The sequence below is a fragment of the Myxine glutinosa genome, chromosome 2, assembly GCF_964187855.1.
Source record: "Myxine glutinosa chromosome 2, kmMyxGlut1.1, whole genome shotgun sequence".
NCBI lineage: Eukaryota > Metazoa > Chordata > Myxini > Myxiniformes > Myxinidae > Myxine > Myxine glutinosa.
The window spans coordinates 164,097,917-164,115,082 of record NC_136262.1 but is presented as its reverse complement, the minus strand read 5'-3'; the positions used below and the strand labels follow the sequence as shown (position 1 = coordinate 164,115,082).

General features: G+C 50.1%; 2 protein-coding genes across 3 annotated transcripts in view; both read right to left on the bottom strand.

Annotated features, from left to right (window-relative positions):
• Positions 1–17,166, bottom strand: part of LOC144890982 (protein FAM200C-like) — a 1,200,974-nt gene that overhangs the window by 192,083 nt on the left and 991,725 nt on the right. The gene's annotated exons all lie outside the window — the stretch shown is intronic.
• LOC137421111 (fibrillin-2) overlaps positions 1–17,166 on the bottom strand; it is a 291,848-nt gene that overhangs the window by 45,494 nt on the left and 229,188 nt on the right. For both annotated transcript variants that reach the window (XM_068106839.2, XM_068106838.2), the window contains exons 52-55: positions 14,469–14,588; positions 9,069–9,191; positions 8,246–8,377; positions 7,892–8,017 (exon numbers count right to left, since the gene is read on the bottom strand). In XM_068106839.2, the coding sequence (XP_067962940.2) occupies positions 7,892–8,017; positions 8,246–8,377; positions 9,069–9,191; positions 14,469–14,588 (501 nt within the window). The remainder of the gene's footprint in view (positions 1–7,891; positions 8,018–8,245; positions 8,378–9,068; positions 9,192–14,468; positions 14,589–17,166) is intronic.

Sequence of the window (17,166 nt, the reverse complement as noted above, 5' to 3'; positions counted from 1 at the left end):
AAAAGTGAGTCCGGGCATGCCCGGGAGAGGCGCGTCTGGCCGTGTTCTGGCCGGTGCAAGGCGATTATGTACATCCAGCGGTAACCGCTACACACGCCCCTCCAGAATCGACCTGCACCGGCAGGGTCAATTTAAGGGGGGTCCGGATGACCCGGCCGAAGCGACCCCTGGAGGGTCGTGGGGAGGGGTCTGACGTGGTGGTGGGTGGTCGAGCGGGGGGAACTGTGGACGGGGGGCGGCCTCGCCGCGGAGGAAGGGCCAACCGTGGTGGTCGGTCGACGTCCATGTGCGCCGGTTTGAGGCGGTCCACAGAAATCCGGTCCGGCCGGCCGCCGAAGTCGACGATGAAAGACTTGTCGCCCCGTCGCAGGACCCGGAAGGGCCCGTCGTACGGCGGCCGGAGTGGCCCCCGGTGCGCGTCATGACGCACAAAGACGTACTCCGCTGTGCGAAGCGCCGGGGGGACGTAGGACTGGGGGGCACCGTGGCGGGACGTCGGCACGGGGGCAAATCGTCGGGCGGCCTCCTGGAGGTCCGAGCGCTGGCGAGCGGCGGACCAGGGACTGGTAGCGTCAGGCACGAATTCGCCCGGGACGCGGAGTGGCTGGCCGTAGACGAGCTCGGCGGCGGATGCCTGGAGGTCTTCCTTGGGGGCCGTGCGAAGGCCCAAAAGGACCCACGGCAGCCGGTCGGCCCAACCGTCGTCCTGAAGGCCGGCCATGAGTGCGGCCTTCATGGAGCGGTGAAACCGCTCGCACAACCCATTGGCTTGGGGGTGGTAGGCCGTGGTGCGGTGCAGCGTGACCCCCAACGAACGGGCGACCGCGCCCCAAAGCTCAGACGTGAACTGTGGGCCGCGGTCGGACGAGATGTCCGCTGGTGCGCCGAAGCGCGCGACCCAGGTGGCGATGAACGCCTGCGCCACGTCGGCGGTGGTGGTGGAGGTGAGGGGCACGGCCTCCGGCCACCTGGTGGTCCTGTCCACCATGGTGAGCAGGTGGGTGAACCCCCGCGAGGGGGGCAGGGGACCCACCAGGTCCACGTGGACGTGGTCGAAACGCCGTTCAGGCACGGCGAAAGGTGCCAGCGGGGCCTGGGTGTGGCGGTGGACCTTGGCTCGCTGGCAGGCCGTGCAGGCGTTGGCCCAGTCGCGGATGTTTCGTCGAAGGCCGTGCCAGACGAAACGCGCCGACACCAGCTTCTAAGAAGCTTTCCGGCCCGGGTGAGAAAGGCCGTGGATGGAGGCGAAGATGCGGCGCTGCCAGGAAACGGGCACGATGGGGCGAGGCTGGCCCTGGGAGACGTCGCAGAGCAGGACGGTGCCCGCGAAGGGGATGTCGGCCAGGCGGAGGCCCGTGTCCGCCACGCGGAGTGCCTGCACCGAGGCGTCGGTGGTCTGGTCGGCCGCCATGAGCGTGAAGTCCACGCCGAGGTGGACCGCGTTCGCGCTGGCCCGCGAAAGGCAGTCGGCCACGGCGTTGTCTTTGCCGGCGACGTGCTGGATGTCCGTGGTGAACTCCGACACGGCGGAGAGGTGGCGCTGCTGGCGGGCCGACCACGGCTCCGTGACCTTAGCCATTGCGTAGACCAACGGCTTGTGGTCGACGAAAGCCGTGAACGGGCGGCCCTCCAGGAGGTGTCGGAAATGGCGAACGGCCAGGAATAGCCCGAGCAGCTCGCGGTCGAACGTGCTGTAGTTTAACTCGTTCGGCCGGAGTTGCCGGCTGAAAAAAGCGAGTGGCTGCCAAACCCCGTCCACCCATTGCTCATGGACGGCGCCCACTGCGTAGTTGGAGGCGTCCGTAGTGAGGGCGATGGGTGCGTTGAGAACCGGGTGAGCCAGCAGCGTTGCGTCGGCGAGGGCCCGTTTGGCACTGGCGAAGGCCGCGTCCATGGCCGCGGACCAAACAATGTCATGCTTGGCCGGCTTGCCCCGGAGGGCCTCGTAAAGGGGCCGCATGAGCTGAGCAGCGCGGGGCACGAATCGGTGATAAAAATTCACCATGCCGAGGAACTCTTGGAGGGCCTTGATGGAACGGGGACGCGGGAACGTGGTGATGGCCTCGACCTTGGTCGGCAGCGGCACGGCCCCGGTCTTGGTGATGCGGTGGCCCAAAAAGTCAATGGTCGTCGCGCCGAAGTGGCATTTGACCGGGTTGACAATTAAGCCGTGCTCGCTGAGGCGACCGAACAGTGTTCGGAGGTGGAGGAGGTGCTCGGCGCGGGACGTGCTGGCGACGAGGATGTCGTCCAGATAGACGAAAAGAAACGGCAGGTCACGCAGCACGCCGTCCATCAAGCGCTGGAATGCCTGGGCCGCGTTCTTGAGGCCAAACGGCATCCGCAAAAATTCGAACAGGCCGAACGGCGTGATGACGGCCGTCTTCGGGACGTCGGCCGCCCGGACAGGTACCTGGTGGTAGCCTCGTATCAGGTCAATTTTCGAAAAGATGACCCGTCCCGCCAAACGGGCGGAAAAGTCCTGAATATGCGGGATCGGGTACCTGTCGGGGGTGGTAGCGTCATTGAGACGGCGGTAGTCGCCACACGGGCGCCATCCACCCCCCGGCTTTGGCACGATGTGCAGTGGCGAGGCCCACGCGCTATCGGAGCGCCGCACGATGCCGAGGTGCTCCAACGCGTCGAATTCGGCCTTTGCCACGGCGAGCTTGGCTGGGTCGAGGCGGCGGGCCCTGGCGTAGACCGGCGGGCCCGTAGTGGGTATGTGGTGCTCGATCCCGTGCCGCACCGCGACGGCCAAAAACGTCGGCCGCGTGAGGGCCGGGAATTCCACGAGCAGGCGAGCGAACTCGTTCGTTGCCGGGAGGGCGCACGCCAGTTCGGTCGGCGCGGAGCTGCTCATTGTGCACGCCAGGGAGCTGAAGGTCTCGGCGTGGACAAGGCGACGTCGTTTGACGTCGACCAGCAGCCCGTGCGCGCAGAGGAAGTCGGCGCCCAGCAAAGCCACGGGGACGCTGGCGGTAACAAAAGTCCATTGAAAGCGCTGGCTGCCGAAGCAGAGGGTGACGACGCGTGGGCCGAAAGTGCGTATGGCCGAGCCATTAGCAGCGACCAAAGAGGGGCCGCAAACTGCGTCCAGCCTGTCCTGCTCGGAGGCAGGTATGACGCTCAGTTGGGCGCCGGTGTCGCACAGGAAACGCCGTCCAGACGCTTTGTCCCGAATAAACAGCAAGTTGCCCGAGTGGCCGGCGCTCATGGCTGGGAATGAACGCCGGCCCGGCCGTTTCCTGACCTGCCGAAAGTGCACGGGGGCTGACACGTCCGAGCCTTGTGTCCGAACCTGGCGTGGTAATAACACCACGCCCGGTCAGGTGGAGGCCCCGGCCGTCGTGTCGGAAGCGGGCGGTGCGGCGTGGCGGCCGCCAGTTGCACCGGCAGTTCGGCCTCCAACCGCGCAGGGCGCTCGGGCGTCGCCTCGGACGGCGGCGGGCTCCAGGTAACCGTGCCGATGTGCTGGCCCGCCGAGGAGATCTTATCGGCTTCCCTGGCGAGGGCGCGGGAATCCGTGATCAACGTGCCAGCCAGGGCGAGGCGTACCGGGTTAGGCAGCTGACGGAGGAACAGCTCCCGGAACAGGCATGCCGGAGAGTGCTCGCCGAGCAACGAGAGCATATAGTCCATGCGCTCGGACGGGCGCGTGTCGCCGAGCTCGGGCAGGTCAAGCAGGCGCCGTGCGCGTGCTGCCGGTGAGAGGGCGAAAGCGCCGAGGAGGAGCGTCTTCAGCGCGTCGTATTTGTCAGCAGCCGGCGGGTGCTGGAGGAGGCTCAAGGCGCGGGCCGCGGTGGCGGAACCGAGCGCCGCCACAACATGGTGGAAGCGGGTGTCGTCCGCGGTGATGCCTCGCAGGGCGAACTGGGAGTCCGCCTGGGCGAACCAAACAGCCGCGTGAGTCTCCCAGAAGGTAGGCAGTTTAAGCGTCACTGCCGTATCCATGTCGGTAGGTCACCAATGAAGGAACTGCGCTCCAACGCGAGTCGAAAGAATTGACGCGACCAAAGACGGAATTCGTCCGAGTTGCTTTATTGAAACAAAACAGCTCAGGTATTCTGACAAGCCCGTTTTTCGGGCAACAATATATATACACATTTATGTCGGGAAGTTTGCCCGGCAAAAGCTATACCGGGCATGCCCGGGTATCAAGGGCGAGCCTTGGAAAGGCGAGTCTGGACCTGCCCGGGCGTGTTTGGCTGCGGCCTGGCAAGTCGAGGCTGGGCGTGCCCGGGCGCTCTGGGCGAGCACTGGAAAGGCGATAGCGGGCATGCCCGGACGCTCTGGGCGAGCCCTGGAAAGGCGATAGCGGGCATGCCCGGACGCTCTGGGCGTGCCCTGGAAAGGCGATAGCGGGCATGCCCGGACGCTCTGGGCGAGCCCTGGAAAGGCGATAGCGGGCATGCCCGGACGCTCTGGGCGAGCCCTGGAAAGGCGAGAGCGGGCATGCCCGGGAAAGACGAGACCGGGCGTGCCCGGGAGGTTCGGGCGTGCCCGGGAACAGTGAGTCCGGGCATGCCCGGGAGAGGCGCGTCTGGCCGTGTTCTGGCCGGTGCAAGGCGATTATGTACATCCAGCGGTAACCGCTACAACATCCTATTTACTTTATGAATGCAAACTCAATGCTGCCTCATCCTGAAACACAGTGTGTGTGTGTGCATGTGTGTGTGTGCATGTGTGTGTGTGCACACGTGTGTGTGTGTGTGTGTGTGTGCATGTGTGTGTGCACACGTGTGTGTGTGTGTGCATGTGTGTGTGCATGTGTGTGTTTGTGTGTATGTTTGTGTGCGTGCACATGTGTGTTCATGTGTGTTTGTGTGTGTGTGTGTGTGTGTGCATGTGTGTGTGTGCGTGTGTGTGTGCATGTGTGCGCATGTGTGTTTGTGTGCACACGTGTTTGTGTGTGTGTGTGCGCGTGTGTGTGCACACGTGTGTACATGTGTGTGTGTGTGCGTGTGCGTGCACGTGTTTGTGTGTGTGCATGTGTTTGTGTGTGTGCATGTGTGTGTGTGTGTGTGTGTGTGTGTGTTATATCCAGGATATAAACCAGATGTAACCACTATATGGTCCGTTGCATTTGCCTGACAAATAATTCAGCACCTCATTGCCCAGTGAATAAAGCAAGGCATGCACTACAAGCCAGGAATGTATATGTCGTGTAATATAAATGCCGTTTATCAAATAAAAACAGTCAAATGCCTGTTTGCAAATGTTCAAACACAGTCCAAAGTTCAAATGCAGTTATGTATTCTGTTTTATCCTTACGTGAACCCCTATCATACGTTATTAATGTGTATGTATTTTATAGATTTGTATATGTTATACTGATGTGTCGGTGTTTCAATATGTTATATGTCACGTTATATATGTTATATATGTTATATTATATGTTATGTTATATTATATATTACAATATATATGTTATATTGTCATTTCAATATGTCACGGGAGACGGGTTTTGCAACTACTTCTGTGTGTGTCGTTGGTTGTTATCTCCATATTTGGGTTTCAGAAAATGGCACTGGAGTGCTCCCAGGTCTCGAAGTGTCCACCTCCATTTTGGTAAGAGATCATGATTCATGAACCAAGCTATGTAGTTTTGTTATTCTTAGTTTTGTTCCAAGGGCTCTTTTCAAGGTTGTCACTGAGACCCGGACAGCTTCCAACTGTAGTCCGTTTGTAGTAATATTCCCAGGGATGGTTTTTAAAATCTCCGTGAGGTTCTTCTCTAGAATTCCCATTGCTTCAATTATCACTGGGACAATTTTGGTGTTCTTCAGATTCCAAGATTTTTGACTTCATTTTTGAGATCCTGGTATTTGGTCATTTTCTTGATTTCTGTATTGTCCAAGTCAAAATGGTTGGGTACTGACACCTCATTTGGCAATGTCATTGTTTCTTTTTTTGTACCAAAGTAATATATCTGGTCGCAATGATTTGTTTTCAATGTTCATGCTCGATGGGATCATCAGGTCGTACGTGAACGTTACTTCCTTGTTTTCAGTCATTGCTTTTGGTTCATGTTTCCATGAGTTTTCTGGAACTGGGATATTTCATTTTTTTCCAGATGTGTCAGTGCATTACTCTACATACCTTGGTGTGCTTTTGTCTGTACAGCTGTTCTGACATGAGTGTTTTTTACATCCCGATAGGTGGTGCCTCGTGCTTCTAGCTTGCAGAACCTACACCTGTCCGATTGACTCAGTCCTGTCATTTTCTTCAAGCCATTAGTATGATGTCCTTGGTCTTGGGTATTTATTATGATTCATCATCCATCCCAGTGGAGTTAACCACTTCTTAGCCACACCCGTGAGCCTTCTTTGTCTATGCCCAGTCTGTCCAACTCTTTTAATTATACCTTCCTGCAGTTTTATCATTCCCGCAGTTATCGTTGTTTATCTGTTCATATTTCGTTTTATATTTTTCTTTTTTGCAGTCATTGGAGCTGTATTTATTTCTGTTTCACTTTCATCTGTGACATCTTCCATTCTCACCTGTCTTTGGAAATTCTTCGCTAGGTGGGTTAGGGCTACTTTCTCTGGCTTGCTGTCTTCGTGTTTGTATACAAATTGGATTTGGTCGTCTGTCAAACCTTTCACGTACTCTTACAGTTTATCTTAGTTTTAATTTTGTGCACCTGTTTTGATATCTGGCTTGTTGATTTCTGATTGTGACCATTTTATCATTCCATGGCTGTATTGGAATACTGGCATTGCTTGTTGGTTGATAGCTTCGATTTTGTTTCTCGGGGCGGCGTGTATTTTCAGGACCAGCTTCGTTTTACGCAGGTATGCTTTGGCAATTGCGTTGTGCATTTGTTGGTGATATATGTGGTGGCTCTCCTATACTCCGAGGTACTTGCATGAAGCTTCATTTTCTAGTTCCTGTATTGTTGTATCTAGGTCGATTTTTACGCCATGCACTTTTGTTGGTCTACCTTGTACAAATGTGCACTTGGCACACTTACCTCGGCTAAATTTCATTTAAATGTTGTCAGAGTACTGCTTCACTAATTATGGTTCCCTGAGGGAGGCATTACGTGTTTAGTCTTGGTGTCCATGGTGTCCCACTTTTTGAAGAAGCCCAAAATCTTTCATTGGGCTTGGCTGGAATTGGAACCCGGGACCTCTCACACCCTAAGTGAGAAACATACCCCGAGACCATCAAGCCATATTGTTCATTGTAAGTTTTTCTTTGAACATAAATGTTCACTTTTATATCTCTGACATATTTGTAATCTGTAGCAGATCAATAACAATGACCTCTACCATACAATTACGACCTCTAGAAGAAAAAAATATGACTTATGGATGCTGTTTCTTTGAAAAATAATATGTTTGTTTTCATTATGAGGCAGAATTGCAAGCATTATCAATTGGCTAATATTATGAGTTGGCTGTACCGGAAACTATCAGTGATCATTTAGGTTTTTCTGACAATTTTTCGTCATTTGGTGCGAAGAGTTTTAGATCACCCATTTACAGTAGTGTCACCTTTCCTGTCTCTTTAGACATTATTTTATTGGATGTTAGGGTGTTTCCATGTCTTTGCTCATCAATGAGGTTGCTCAGTGGTTCCAGGGCCAGGCAAAACAGGAGGGGTGAAAGGCCGTCACCCTGGAAGATCCCACGTCGTATCTTCATCCCTGGTATTTTGATATTACCATCCGAGTGCTGCAATATCAATGTGATGTTCCAGAGCTACATTGCTTTCCGAATCCGTTTGGTTATTTGGGGGTTGGTCTTGTATACCTGCATGCATTTTATCATCCATGAAAGTGGGAACCTTAAAATCACTTTGTAGATTTCATATTATGATTTTATAAAGATTTTGTCAGCCATGTCCTTGCAAGGCCAAACCAATGTAAACCATGGCTACTCACCGATGCATTCCTTCTCATCGGCACTTGCTGTGAAGCCATTGGGGCACTCACATTTGTAGCTCCCCTCTAAGTTAATGCACCGCCCATTCTCACAGATGCCATGCTTTGTACGGCACTCGTTCTCATCTGCGAACATTAAGAGGTACACTTTGAACATTCAGACAAAACGCGACAATTGAGATCTAACATCCCTCACTGAGATATCGCACTAATGGTCTATGAATTGCACCCTCTGCAATCTTCCGTAACCTGCAAATGTGCCTGTGATTCCCTGGTTGCTGCACAAACGAGCTCAGGATAGTGATGTGATGTGCAGCGCCATGGAATTAAAGGATCGTAAGAATATAGCCTCACCCACGCAGCCTGCTCCATCTGGACGTAGCACAAAGCCAGGCCCACATATGCACATGAAGATTCCGATGAGGTTCTTGCACACCATACCCCGAGATGCACAGGTGTCTAGTCCTTCTTCACATTCATCCAGGTCTAGGAATAACAACACATAACTAATCATGTTTGTTTCATGGTACATAAATTAGTATACGGTAGCCAAAATGTATGATATGAATTTCTACTGTTCATAGAGAGTGTAGATGTATAGAACCACCTTTAGAGGCCATTTCCCCCCGCAGAGCAGGGGTTGGTCTTTTTCGGGCACCGTGGTCCCCTTTTTGAAGCAATATTTTTACGGCCGGATGCCCTTCCTGCCACCAACCCTGTTAGTCACCTCTTGCGACACATAGGGAATTACCAGTGAACTGGTACTCAATTTGCCGACCTCGGAAGGATAACTGGCTGAGTCAAACCCCCTCGTGTTAATTCAGCGATCGACCGGGATTCAAACCCAGGATCCTAGGATCCCAAGCCAGCACCCTAACCGCTAAGCCTACACCAGGCTAGAGTGTAGATGTATCCAAGATGAATAACATTAAGAGTTATCATTGGACAATTTTGATGAACAATAAGGAAAATTGTCGGCAACAATGGAAAAATCAACCCAAACACAATGAGGCAAAAGGCAAGTGATCAGATGGGAACTTATTCTGACCGAATGAAAAATTACATACAGAAGGTATGTGTTTGGAGGTTTCTTGCATATATTTCATCGACTCAGCCAAAATTGCAAGCAGCTGTGCAATTAGTCAGATGGGATGTGCAAAATGGGACCACCCCTTACCTTTACACATGCGTCCATCTTCACGCAGGATATATCCAGTGGGGCATGTGCACTCGTAAGAGCCACGTGTATTCATGCAGCGGAATGCGCACAGAAGAGGGTTCTGGTAGCATTCATTAATATCTGCAATACACACATATTACCCACACTCACAGGTAAAGACCATAAAACCCTCTTCTGGATTTAGTTGTACTGGCTTATATACGGCGTGGACAATAAAGAAGGTAAATAAAACAAAAAAAACGTAACTCAACGGCAGACAGATATTAAATAATTTTTAATGTGAAATATTTGTACAATCCTCAAGTTTCCATACTTGATCCAAGTGCCCAATATGACGTCTCCTCTGTTCTATGCATTTTCTTACCTGGGGCAACAGGTTCCGCATCACTTTCTGAACAGTGTTTTGCGTAACTCCTAAGATAATCTGAATACCTGCATATTTGAAATCAGCAATTGTGTTAGCTTTCAACCGAAACACTCTCCTTTTGACACAAACACAAACACACGGAATACAAATTAATTTTATCTCAAAATATTTTGTGAGCGAATTGGCGGAAAATGAACATTTCGTTTATTTAACTACCATTTCTTGCTTTTATTTTTTTTTATTTTTTTTGTATACTGAATCGAGGCTCGTGAAAGAGCTAACATTTACTTCACAAACAACTCAACCAGACAAACAAAACACACAAAAAGAGGGAGCGGAAAACAAGATGGGGAGAGAAGGGGAAGCACACAAACACAACATTTGAGAGCAGGGAGATGTGTGGAAGGGAGAGGGCTTGGGGGGAGGAGGCGTGGGAAGGGGGGGGGGGGGGAGAAGTATAAAACACAAGGACATCAAGGACTTCCAGGACAGAAGTTGGTATTTCAAAAAAGTGGAATTGGGGTGAAATTAGCGGGGGTAGAAAAGATCAAGGTTTTGGATGGGGGAAGATAAGAGATGGTGGTGAACAGCTGTTTTAAAGACCTGGAGGGTGGAGTGGGATTGAAGAGAGTGAGGGAGTTTGTTCCAGAGGCGGGAGAAAAGAGGAATGAGAGTCTTGATTTTGGCAGTTTGACCATAAGAGGGTTGCAGGCAGATCTTGTGCGACCTGTAGGAATATTTGCGGGACAGAGCCCAGAGAGAGCTGGGGGGGCAAGGCCAGAGAGGAGTCGGTAGAAGATGGAAAGACCACCAACCTGCCTGCGGTGAGTGAGTGAGAGGCCCTTGGAGTTAGCTTCATCGCGGGAGATTCCAATGATTCTGAATGCTTTGGTTTCAACAGCGTGAAGACGAGCTAGGTGTGAGGCAGGAGCACCAGCCCAGAGGGGAGAGCAGTATTCCATTGAGCTGTGGATGAAAGCCTTGTATGTGGTGAGGAGCTCAGGTGTGCCAAGGAAGGACTTCGCACGACGGAGGATGCCCAGTCGGCGACTGGCTTTGGAGGCCAGATTTGAAATGTGGTTTTCCCAGGAAAGATCATGGCAGATAGTGAGACCCAAAAGCTTGAGCGACAGAAATTCTTGGAGAGGATTCTTGAGAAAGTAGATGGGAGGGTTTTCCAGTCGGTCTTTTCGGAGAGATATAGCAAGTGTGTGAGATTTGTCAGGATTGAAAGACATGTTCCACTTGTTTGCCCAGTCTGTGATTTTGTCCAGGTCTGCAGAGAGTGAGGAGGCAGCAGACTGCCAATCTGAGGGATGAAGAATGGAGCGACAGAGAGTAGAGTCATCCGCAAAGAGATACAGAGGATTTTCAAGAGAGTCAGAGAGATCATTGATGAAGACCAGAAAAAGCACAGGGCCCAGAACACTGCCTTGTGGAACTCCAGCCTGAACAGGAAGAGGAGATGAGAGAAACCCATTCAGGGCCACACGTTGACTACGACTAGAGAGGAAGTCCGCCAGCCATGCTTGGAGATTTCCATGGATACCAAAAGAGGAGAGTTTGGTGAGCAGAGCGGGGTGCCAGACCGTATCGAAGGCACGTGATATGTCAAGGGAGACAGCTCTAATTTCCTGTTTGGCATTGAGGACCTCCATCCATTGTTGAGAAAGCAGAAGCAGCATGTCCAGAGTAGAGTGTCCAGGTCTGAAACCAAATTGATGATCAGAGATCAAGCCATTGGAGAAGAGGAAAGATTTCATATCTGAAGCAATGATGGATTCCATGACTTTGCTGATAATTGGGAGAAGGCTGATTGGTCTGTAGTTGCTGGGATCTGTTTTTGCACCTTTTTTGTGCAAAGTGGTGATGTTGGCAGATTTCCAAGCAGATGGAAGATGACCTTGAGCAAAAGAGAGGGTGAAGAGAACAGAGAGAGGGAGTGAAAGAGCGGAAGAACAGGATTTTAGGACCCGTGGGCTGATGCCGTCAGGTCCAGTTGCAGAATCCGAGTCGAGGGTTGACAGAAACTTTTCCACCTTGTCAGGAGGAAAGGACACAGAGTCCAGGAGCAGCTGGGTACGACTGGGTACGGTGGGTACAGAGAGGGATGGGTTTGGGACACAAGATTTAGAGGCAAACACAAAGTTGAGGCATTCAGCTTTTTCACATGCGGAGTCAGCTGTATAGTCGTTTGAGGTAAGGGAGGGGATGGAGGGGGAACAAACACCAGAAACAGATTTGACCAGACGCCACCAGGATTTGGAAGAGGGAGACAGATAAGAGAGTTCGGTCCTGAGAACGGAGAGATATTGTTTCCTGGCTCTCCTGACGGTGGACACACACTTGTTTCGGGCTTTGTGAAAGGAAATGAGATTTCCTTCCGTTGGATTTGCTTTCCAGGACCCAAAAGTCCTGGAAAGGAAACTTTGAATTTTTGAAACTTTGAAAACTTTGAAAAACTCACCCTCAGCTTTGACGATGAAGCTGCTAAATTTTTATGGATGCCTTTTGATGGTTTTGCTAAATTTTTATGGATGCCTTTTGATGGTTTCGCTAAATTTTTATGGATGCCTTTTGATGGTTTTGCTAAATTTTTATGGATGCCTTTTGATGGTTTTGCTAAATTTTTACGGATGCCTTTTGATTTGATTTGATTTATCAGCTTCTCTGGATGCCACTAGCCCTCCGTTTCTATGGATGTCTTTTGATGGATGCTACTAGCCCTCAGTTTCCATGGATGCATTTTGATGGATGCTACTAGCCCTCAGCTTCTATGGATGTCTTTTGATGGATGCCACTCGCCCTCAGCTTCTATGGATGTCTTTTGATGGATGCCACTAGCCCTCAGCTTCTATGGATGTCTTTTGATGGATGCCACTAGCCCTCAGCTTCTATGGATGCCTTTTGATGGATGCCACTCACCCTCAGCTTCTATGGATGCCTTTTGATGGATGCCACTGGCCCTCAGCTTCTATTGATGCCTTTTGATGGATGCCACTCGCCCTCAGCTTCTATGGATGCCTTTTGATGGATGCCAATAGACCTCAGCTTTTATGGATGTCTTTTGATGGATGCTACTGACCCTCAGCTTCTATGGATGCCTTTTGATGGATGCCACTGGCCCTCAGCTTCTATTGATGCCTTTTGATGGATGCCACTCGCCCTCAGCTTCTATTGATGCCTTTTGATGGATGCTACTGACCCTCAGCTTCTATGGATGTCTTTTGATGGATGCTACTGGCCCTCAGCTTCTATGGATGCCTTTTGATGGATGCCAATAGACCTCAGCTTCTATGGATGTCCTTTGATGGATGCCACTGGCCCTCAGCTTCTATTGATGCCTTTTGATAGATGCCACTCGCCCTCAGCTTCTATTGATGCCTTTTGATGGATGCCACTCACTCTCAGCTTCTATGGATGCCTTTTGATGGATGCCACTCACCCTCAGCTTCTATGGATGCCTTTTGATGGATGCCACTGGTCCTCAGCTTCTATTGATGCCTTTTGATGGATGCCACTCGCCCTCAGCTTCTATTGATGCCTTTTGATGGATGCTACTGACCCTCAGCTTCTATGGATGCCTTTTGATGGATGCCACTCGCCCTCAGCTTCTATGGATGCGTTTTGATGGATGCCACTCACTCTCAGCTTCTATGGATGCCTTTTGATGGATGCCACTCGCCCTTAGCTTCTATGGATGCCTTTTCATGGATGCCACTCACTCTCAGCTTCTATGGATGCCTTTTGATGGATGCCACTCACCCTCAGCTTCTATGGATGCCTTTTATCTCATGTTATAGTGACAATTGTCTCTCACCAAGTGTTTGTATTATAGATACTCAAAAGTCCATACACCTAATTTTCCAAAGGTTTATGGATTACCAGTAGTAAAAGTACAACTTTTTAAAGGCATTTGTACATTGAGGTGATGGGCCGTGTAAATCCCAGGTGATTATCCATGGACAATTAACACATTCAAGTGATATTCACACCAAAATGAACATACACTGGTGTGAATCCCAGGTGCTTGGTCAAGGCATGTATTTCCCATTTTGGTGTTTAAGAAGTTTCAAAATGCGTTACGGTTCCTAAAAAAATGTTTTTTTTTTGAGAAGCAGATAACTAAACCATCTGACTAACCTGGAATATTTGAGTGCGTCTGTTGTGCTGAGAGACCTTGTGGATGCTGTGAGAAATTCACAGATGTGACATTGATGACGTTTGATAAATCAGGAGTACGCTCTCGTCAATGACAATTTCCGAGGCAAAATTTGTCTGAAAAATGTTGATCACATCTGACATATACAGGTACTCGGCTGTGAAGTAAACGCGAGGCAAGTCTTGGATGCAGTCCCAATGGCCTAAAGTTCACTTAGCAATGGATTGCACAGACGGGTTCCTTCAATAGCCAGCTTAAGAATTTCTCTGGCTATTCTTGATTCCCTTAACAGCTGCTCAAAAGTGAAAGCTCATTGGCCAATGGATAAAAAACAATCCAGTGTATCTTAAGTCTGTTATGCTATGGGATTAAATGCTTTTTGCTTAAAAGTTCTAACCTGAGCTGAAAAATCTCTACATCTGAATTCTTTTTAATGCCTCAAGTGAAAAAATTGTTTTGAAAGTGATTAATGATGTGAAGCATGGAAAGAAATTGGAGAGTTTTCTCCCCCCCCCCCCCCCCCCACCCCCCTCCCCTTCCCACGCCTCCTGCCCCCAAGCCCTCTCCCTCCTACGCTTCTCCCTGCTCTCAAATGTTGTGGTTGTGTGCTTCCCCTTCTCTCCCCATCTTGTCTTCCGCTCCCTCTTTTTGTATATTTTGTTTGTCTGGTTGATTTGTTTGTGAAATAAATGTTAGCTCTTTCACGAGCCTCGATTCAGTATACAAAAAAAGAAGAAAAAAAGAAAAGAAGTTCCTAAAGAAGCTGTCCAATATAATCATTGCATTTATACGTCCCAAGCCATTTTTTTTTGGCCGTGAAAAACAGCGTTGAAAAGAAAGATGCAAATCGTCGTGAGCTGGGACTCACCCTCGCACATCATCATGGGGCCGGGTTCAAAACCAGGATCACAGAGACACTCGAAGCCTCCTGCAACATTCTTGCAAGTCCCGTTTCCGCACGGCCTTCCCGTGGAGCACTCATCAAAGTCTAGGGTTGTGAGACACACAGTCACCAAAGGTACACATAGGTTTAAATAGCTTTCCATAAAAGCAGCTGAAGGAACATAAATTAAAATAAGGATTCACTTTACTCTGGAAGTAAATGGTAGGTAGAACCTTTTTTCAGCTTTACTAAATATCAAGAGATGTTAGCCAATAAATATGGATCCCTATTTGTGAACTTGTTATTTTTGAAGGTATTCTTTTTCATATGCATCAAAGAGTAATTGGTTTACAAATTCACATGGGGAATTGACCCATATTAACGTCCCTCCTCCTCATATATACCAACCTTGCGTTTAGCAATACTTAGACAAAATATTACGGCATTTTATGTCATCTCGACCAATCAAATCTGCCGCTCGTAGACCCCGCCCATGTCATGTTTCTCAAGACAGCATGGGCTAATGTGTTCTATGAACTCCCTTGTGTTTTTTTGTAATTGGTGAATACTGTTGCGGATTTGAGAATCCTGTGTTTTTTTTAATTGTTGTAAGTGTCATGAATCTTGTTGTAAATATCACCCTCCGTAGTGTAAAGGTCAAAGGTCGTCCTCCTAGTTAATCCATATACATGCACGTAGCAAAGCATATATCCTTCGAAATAGTTATCCCCTTATTCTATGTAGTTTAAGGCTCTGTTCCCACTAGTTGACACTGCATTGCATCAGATGACATAAGATAGTTCCCTTCCATATCCCAAAGCCTCCATTGCCAACTGCATTGGGTGGTTTTCTGCATTTGCCGTCATTGCCATGTGCTCCAGCTCGGAGAAGAAAGGCGTGTCTCCACCTCGTCATCAGAGGGTGGAGCCAGGAGAGCCCTTGCCGACCAACCAAGCACGAGGGGTTTGGCCTGAGAGGGCGGAGAGAGAACGATCAGGGAGGTTCGCGAAGGTTCGAGGGTGTGGCCTATATAACCCGCAGCGGAATGCCCCCACAACAGCAAAGCTGCGTGATCCAGGAGATGAGAGAGGGATGCCCCATGAGCTTTGAACCACCGCAGCTTGAACCACCGCAGCATGAACCACCGCAGCTCGAACCACCGCAGCTCGAACCACCGCAGCTTGAACCACCGCAGCTCTAACCACCGCAGCTTGAACCACCGCAGGTTTACCCACCGCAGCTTTGAGCTTTGACGGCAGTTTCGACCGTGGCCACGAAGGAACGCCGCCGTGCGAAACCGATCGAGAAGGGGCGGCGGCTGCTCACTCCCGGCCCGACCGTGCTCCGGTTCCTGTTGAACCTTCCTCTCCTTCCAGCCATTCGTTCCTGCCTTCATTTCCCATTCGTGTGAGTCTGACCGTCGTCTGTCTTTTGTCTTGTCCTGGGGTTAAGTAAGACTGAATAGGTAAGCTAGTAATTGCACTGTGTCTTCTGGTCCTTCCATTCTTTCTGTCTTTATTTTATTATCCTTCCTTCTCCTTGGTTCCTTTGATCGTGTAAATAATAGTTAGTAATAAATCATATTTGTTCTTCCTACTTTTGTCTTCTTCTTCTTCTTCTTCTTCTTCTTCTTCACATCCGTTCGTCTTTGAGGTTTCCACATTGAATACCTGTGGCACGATTTGGCCAACGTTAAGGATCGGGTCAGTTACCTGCTAATGGTTCGTGCCGCGGTTGCTAAACTGCTCGGCAATTAACATCTGTCCGCGGTCGCGAACGAGGTTGCGCACCTGCCTCTCCGGAGGGAGCTTGTGCAGCTTCAGGACCACGTCGGTCAGTCGTAGACGAGGGGATTAATCTCCCCTCGATAAGGGGAAAAGAGGCCGACGGAGAGATCCGCAACAATACTTTGGTTTCGTTTGCGTTCAGGTCTATAGTTGTGTTTATGGTAATGATTATTGGTAGGTGATCTGAAGGGAGTTGTTGTACTGTTCTCCACATGGTTGTGGTGGAATGTGATGGAGAACAGAATGGTATGTCTGGTGATGAGTTATTGTAACCAGGTTGATGTGGTATGTGTGTTGACTGACTACCGAGACGCAAATGAGGTTGTGGATCTATTGATATGGGAAACAACTCGGTGTAAAGTTGGGGATGGTCGGTGTTGGTTTTTTTTCTAGTATGAACCTGGTGTTGGCTTAGCGGTTAGGGCACCGGCCTGGGATCTTAGGATCTTGAGTTGGAATCTCGGTCGATCGCTGAATTAACTTCAGGGGGGTTGACTCAGCCTGTCATCCTTCCGAGGTCGGCAAATTGAGTGCCAGCTTGCTGGGATGAATGATCACGGTGTGTACCCCGATTTAGAATAGGTACACAGTATCGCTGCGCATCGTAATAGGTGACTAAGGGTTGGCGTCAGGAAGGGCATCCGGCCATAAAAAACATTGCCTCGAACAGGGAACCATGATTGTTATGGGGCCCGCAAGGCTAACCCCCGCTCTAGTTGGTTTGGGAAAAATGGCCTTAAAACGATCATTCATTCATTCATTCATATGAAAGATGTGTAAATGTTGTTTGTGACAATGAAGTGTTTAAGTTACAAGGCCTCGCCGATGAAGCCGCCTGTGTTGTATTGGAGGATATTTCGGCTATGCATGAGTTTTTGGGGTTGAGGTGGTTGGTT